This window comes from Delphinapterus leucas, chromosome 17, assembly GCF_059928025.1.
Source record: "Delphinapterus leucas isolate spDelLeu-1000000601 "Yukka" chromosome 17, BTC_Dleu_Yukka2, whole genome shotgun sequence".
Taxonomy (NCBI): Eukaryota; Metazoa; Chordata; class Mammalia; order Artiodactyla; family Monodontidae; genus Delphinapterus; species Delphinapterus leucas.
This window is the reverse complement of record NC_143145.1, coordinates 2,556,002-2,562,004: the sequence shown is the minus strand read 5'-3', so window position 1 is coordinate 2,562,004 and position 6,003 is coordinate 2,556,002. Positions and strand designations below refer to the sequence as shown.

The following is a 6,003-nucleotide window of genomic DNA, read 5'->3' as shown; positions in this document are numbered from 1 at the left end:
CCACGAGAACCCGGGGGCCTTGCCTCCTCCTGGCTTTGGTGTCACTACTACTGCTGCCCGCCGCCCACGAACAGCGCTGCCCGGGCACAATGCGGCAGACTCTGAGGAAAACAGGAGATAGATGCTGTTCTTCCAAGAAAACCACAGTTTCGGGGAAAAAAAAAAAAGAAGAAAAAAAAATTTTTTTTCCTAAAGTAATCATAGAGAAAAATACTCTCCAATAGCTGTAGCACCAACAAAATGTGATGAGATCTGACTGAATGTCCAAACACCTGCAGGCATCCACAGGGAAAAAAATTCGATAAAGATGTTTTAGTCACTGACTACATGACTGCTATCTGAAGAATTCAGATAAGATATAGCAAAATACATCAGATATTTTTTGTTTTCAATTATAACTTTAGAAATGCAAAATTCTTATTTTTTTCTAAATCACTTATGGTCTATGTTGTAAATCTGGTTTATACTTTTAAACCATGCAGAATAATATACCTGCAGAGTAAAAGACAAAGTTGAAATTAAAAGATCCTTTTCAGTTAAAAAAAAAAAGATTTCAAATGATTCTTTTTAATTGTGGGAAAAGTAATTAACGTGGTATTTTTGCCTAGTGGCGCAAAGCTACCCTACAACTACCGAGCCTCCACTCTGGTTTGCGCTGCCGCTAAGGCCACAGCAGCCAGCCTGCAGGGGCGGTGTCCCCCGCCCCTCCCCGCCTCCCTGCCCACCCTGGAATGTGTGTGCATGGGGCACGGCTCAGACCATCGACTCGGTCTCCACGAGCCGCTGCGGGCCCTCCTTCCGGGACAGCTTCAGGACCGTGGGCTTCTCGATGCCGCTGCTCCCGCCTTCGCCCAGAGCCTGGGAAGACAGGCCCTTCTGCTCTTCCTTGGCCTCTTCAGACCCCTCTGGGTAGATGACCAGGAAGGTGGCCGTCAGGAAGCCCAGGAAAGAGCCCACAGAGGCCACCATAGGGATGACGCGCACAGTCCCGACCGCATCGACCACGCTGCCCAGGGCGGAGGCCACCAGGATCTGGGAGATATAGACCTGGCAGGAGAGGATGGCACAGTCTATGCCAAAGCCACGCTTGGAGTTCCCGGGGCTGTGGTGAACGTACTGCAAGAGAGGAGGACACAGGCGTGAGGGCCGGGGGGTCAAGCCGTCGATCATCCTTCCCAGGGTTTGAACACTAGCTCAGAAGCCTGGACACAAAACCTGCCTTCCCCTCAGCCTGCCTGTCCCCGTCCTCACCCGACTTCTAGCGAACATATAGTATTGGAGGTGCTGGCCATTGCGATAAGGTAAGGAAAATAAATTAAACCTATTAAGAACTGGAGTCTACGTATAGCTGACTCACTTTGTTATACAGCAGAAACTAACACACCATTGTAAAGCAATTATACTCCAATAAAGATGTTTGAAAAAAAAGAACTGGAGGGGCTTCCCTGGTGGCACAGTGGTTAAGAATCCACCCGCCAATGCAGAGGACACGGGTTCGAGCCCTGGTCCGGGAAGATCCCACATGCCGCGGTGCAACTAAGCCCGTGTGCCACAACTACTGAGCCTGCGCTCTAGAGCCCGCGAGCCGCAACTACTGAGCCTGCGTGCCGCAACTACTGAAGCCTGCGCGCCAAAGCCCGTGCTCCATGACGAGAAGCCACAGCAATGAGAAGCCCAAGGACTGCAACAAAGAGTAACCCCCTCTCGCCGCAGCTAGAGAAGGCCTGCGTGCAGCTATGAAGACCCAACGCAGCCCAAAATAAATAAATTCATTTAAAAAGAAATACAAATGAGAAACATAAGTACTGTCTTTAAGAAGAATTGGAAAGCAAGAAATAAAGCTCATTATCCATGGATGATGTGATTGTGTATGCAGAAAGCCCAGAAGAATCTATAAATATACTACAACAATTAATAGAATACACCATGCTTAGGGAATATCATAAAGGCTCAATACTATAAACTTCGAACTCTCTCTAAATTGATATATGTAATCAATGTGTTTCCAATAAAAAAAAATCCCGGAAGCTTATTCTAACATTTCAATGGTCAAGAATACCCAAGACAGTCTTGAAGAACCAAGCTGAAGACCTTATACTACGAGGTTTCAGGTCAGATTATAAAACTACGTAAGACACTGAAGCATCACCTGTCTAAGGACAGACAGACCCACGGAAGAGAATACAGAGATCCCCCCAGACCGACCCCTGACTTATGACGATCACGGCATGGCAGTGCGGGTGGGGACACTGGGTCACAAGGCCATCCCCATCCTTTGTGAGGAAGCCAAAAAGTTCTGATCTACCTTAGACCACACACACGAAGTCCACCCCAGGTAGGCCACAGGCCGGGGGTGCGAGTGCGAGGGAAGACGTGAGCAGGAATGTCCCATGCAGCAGGGCTGGTGAGAACCCCAGAGCCGCCCACAGCTGCTGACCCTGCCCCAGGACCTCACCCACCAGCTACCCACGCCCCTGCCAGCCACGCACCTCCTTAATGTCGTGGTACTGCCCGAGCAGGGCGTAGGGGCAGTAGGAGATGCTCATGGAGACGACGCCCATGGTGCTGATCATGATCATGGCCACGTAGACGTTGGCGAACATGGCCATCACGGCTGTGCCGATGGAGAAGCCCAGCGTTCCCAGCACGTAGATGATCCTGATGCTCAGGTCGTAGTTGTCCAAGTACTTCTGTAGCAGGGCTGCAGAGAGACAGGCCACCACGGTGACTGACAGGCACCGCCCACTCGCTACCCTCCCTCTACCGCTGCGCTCAGCCCGGCCCAGGAACAGGTGGCCGCCCCTCTTCTTTGCCCGCCAGGCCACCACATGGTGCTCCCTAACGGGCCACAGCTCACCGTGCCCCACTCGGCTGCCGGGGGCTCCGCACCACAGAAGGAAGGCGGAGCTCTTGGTCCCAGACCCCATGACCTGGTGCTGTCCTGCAGCTCCCTGGGGCCTCCCTACCCTGCAAGGTCAGGCCTTCCTGATCCTTCCACCAGTCCAGGCCCACTCGGCACCCTCTTGGGCCCTGTGCCTGGTCCTGCCTCGAAGACCGAGCTGTTGCTGGTTTTCCTCACGAGCACCCACCCCCTCTGGGTCTGGAAGGACAGACTCCTGCTCACCCTTCCTGACCCAGCTCTCCCGAGAAGTCCTCTATTAAAGCATCAACAGCACTATGACCGTCATGAAGGCTGCCCGCTGCCCCTGGCTGTTATCTTGGTCATCCTCAGGTAAGAGCACAGGCAGGGGGCCCGGCCCAGGCTCAGCCAGGAGACCCCTAACTGCAGCTCTGCCTCGTTTCCAGAAGCTGTGCCAGCATGTCGCTCCCGGGACTGAAGCCTGTCACTCCCACCCCCTATCCTCCAGGACACAGCTGACCCGAGGGAAAGGCTGCTTGTCTCCTCCAGCCACCCTGACCTCCGGCAGGGCCCAAACATACCGTATGCGCTCAGGCAGGACCCAGGATGCCTGCCTCACCTCCCCCTGCCTGAGGGCACAGCTCCTGCAGTGCCGCCACCCCCTGAGCCGTGGTCAGACCCCTCCCCGAGGAGCCTGGGCAGGCGCCTGCCCAGAGGACAGCCCACGGCGGGTCTCAGGACACTGGTTCCCAGTATCAGGCTAAGGTGGCTTATTCCCAAGGTGAGGATGAGTGGATTTCTACGCTGCTGTCCCTGAGGGGTGGCCCTGTCTGGTCAGGGCCCGCCATCCACAGAGCAGGATGCCCGTCGGTCTTTCCAGTCATGAAGCACGTCCAGACAAACGGCTCACCTGACTGGGGGCCGCTTACCCGAGCAAGTCGCACCGGTGGCCGCGTAGATGACCAAGCCCCAGCAGCCCATCTTCACACCCGCGTTGTAGGCCTGCCATGCAGTCGAGTTGGATGGAGCCTGTTCCAGAAACGAGACTAGGGTTCAGGGGGTGGGGACAGCGTGCTGTACCTCTGGGCAAAGGAGGTCATTTACGTGGAAATTTACATCTCGACTGCAGGCAAGCCGTGTAGCACTGTGGTAGCACCGCACGGAGGAAGGAGCAGCCGCGGCCTAGGCCGGGACCTGTGGCAGATCATCTGCACCCCACTCCCAGCCTCGCTCCTGCCCCGCGTCTGGCAGATGCGACTTGCAGCTCCTGCCTCTGCCCTCTTGGAGCCCAGAGGCCACGTGAAGCAGCTCAGACAGTACAGGATGGTAAGGACCACGTGGGGCGGGAAGGCCTGAGCCTGAGCTGGGACCATCTCAGACCTCCCAGCCCGACTCTGGGCGACACGGGCACAGGTGCGAGTCAGCTGACGCCACGGGGACTAGGACCCAGGCCCAGCTGGCCCGGCCACAAGCCAACACATCGCTGCTTTAACCCTCTGTGCACGGCGTCTGTACGCGGCGGGAGCAGGTCTTCCTGCCTCTGGCTCCTTGGCACTCCGGCACTTGCCGAAGCCTGCCGTTTGCTCGCCGCGGACCCCAGTGTGAATGCCCTCTCGGGCGCACGTGACGACTCCCGACCGTGTCAGCAGGGCCGCACGCTGGCTGGCAGCCCACCATGCACCCCTGCAGCTTTGGGGGCGGCCTGCTGGGCGCCAGGGAACCAGGCAGTCACCACAGCCAGGCTCCGCCCCCCTCCCAAGTGCCCGGGCGCTCACCTTGGGGTCCCCCTCAAAGATGACCTGGCCCATGAAGTCGGTGTAGAACACAGCCTCAGCAATGACGGAGAACCAGGTGAGCAGGTGGCAGAGGCAGAGCCGCACCAGCTCCTGGGGCATCTTCAGCATGGACAGCCAGAGCAGCCGGACAGTGGTCTCGCCCTCGCCCTCCTCGCTCTCTGTGTCCCCGCTGGACGTGGTGGCCCCGCTCTGGTTGCGGCGGCGGCAACGCTGCCGCTGCCGCTTCTGCAGGTCGTACAGGTCGCTCATGCTGCGCGAGGGCTTGATCAGGACCACGGCGTTGGCGCGCCGGTAGCGGTAGCGGTGGGACCCGGTCTTGCCGTAGTAGGAGAAGGTGCTGGAGGCCTGCCGGCGGAACATGTGCCGACGCCGACGCCCGGAGCCCGCCGTGGCCGTGGGCTTCATGTCCACCCGGCTGCAGCCGCCGAGGCCGCCGTGGGGTGGGGCGCTGCCTCCGTTGGGGAGCCCAGTCGTGCTCAGGTGGTTCTCCAGCAGGGTCTCGTCCTCCCCGGCGGGTTCACAGAGCAGCGGGGGCAGGCGGGGCGGCCGGGCCCGGGCGAGCTCCTGGCTGGTGCTGCAGGGAGTGCCAGGGTAGGAGGCGTCGTGGAAGATGGAGGGTTCGATGTCATGCAAGAAGAGCAGCTCGGGCTCCAGGCCCAGCGCGGCGTCCGGCACGTGCAGCACCGAGTCGCTCTTGCTGCGCACGATGCCCGCGTCCAGGTAGTCCAAGGCCAGCTCGTGTGCCGACTGCACCTCGTCCGGGAACAGGGCGCCGCCGTCCAGGGCGCCGGCATGGGGGCCGGGGGCCGGGGCCTCGGCCGCGTCCACGCTGCGCTCCTGCTGGGGGCCGTAGTGCTCCTCGTCGATGCTGAACAGGTGCAGGGCCACCGACACCGAGAACACAATGGCCGCGAAGAAGAAGAGCACCTCGTTCTGTGTCCGGAACCAGGAGCCCAAGAAGGTCTGGGTCCAGTCGAGCCCCCCCAGCACGTAGCCGATGGCCCCGCCAAGGCCTGAGGGATGGGGAGGGGCGGCAGTGAGCGGCGAGCCGAGCTGGGGGGAACCCAGACGGGAGTTCAACACCCCCAACACACACACACACACACACACACACACACACACACACACTGGGGTCCAGGGCCGCCACTCAGAGAAAACGGGAGGAACGAGGACATGAGGAACGACACCTGAGCCCGGGTTCGGAATCGTGACCTGACACGTTCCTGCTTCATGAATTGGGACAGAAACAGGCGGTTGCCCGCCCGGGGAATGCTCTCCGTGCTCCCTGCCATCCCCTGAGCTCACATTCCCACATTCCCATCGCATGGGAAAGCTGCCCGACTGCAG

At 58.8% G+C, this 6,003-nt stretch overlaps 1 protein-coding gene across 2 annotated transcripts in view; it reads right to left on the bottom strand.

The window, feature by feature from the left end:
* Nucleotides 1-551: 551 nt before the first annotated feature.
* SLC45A4 (solute carrier family 45 member 4) overlaps nucleotides 552-6,003 on the bottom strand; it is a 71,445-nt gene continuing 65,993 nt past the window's right edge. The window contains exons 4-7 of one of the 2 annotated variants that reach the window (XM_022555215.2): nucleotides 4,636-5,669; nucleotides 3,790-3,889; nucleotides 2,490-2,701; nucleotides 552-1,116 (exon numbers count right to left, since the gene is read on the bottom strand). In XM_022555215.2, the coding sequence (XP_022410923.2) occupies nucleotides 754-1,116; nucleotides 2,490-2,701; nucleotides 3,790-3,889; nucleotides 4,636-5,669 (1,709 nt within the window). In that variant the 3' untranslated portion in view covers nucleotides 552-753. Of the gene's footprint in view, nucleotides 1,117-2,489; nucleotides 2,702-3,770; nucleotides 3,890-4,635; nucleotides 5,670-6,003 lie in introns of both variants that reach the window. The other variant, XM_089898665.1, reaches the window with a different exon arrangement.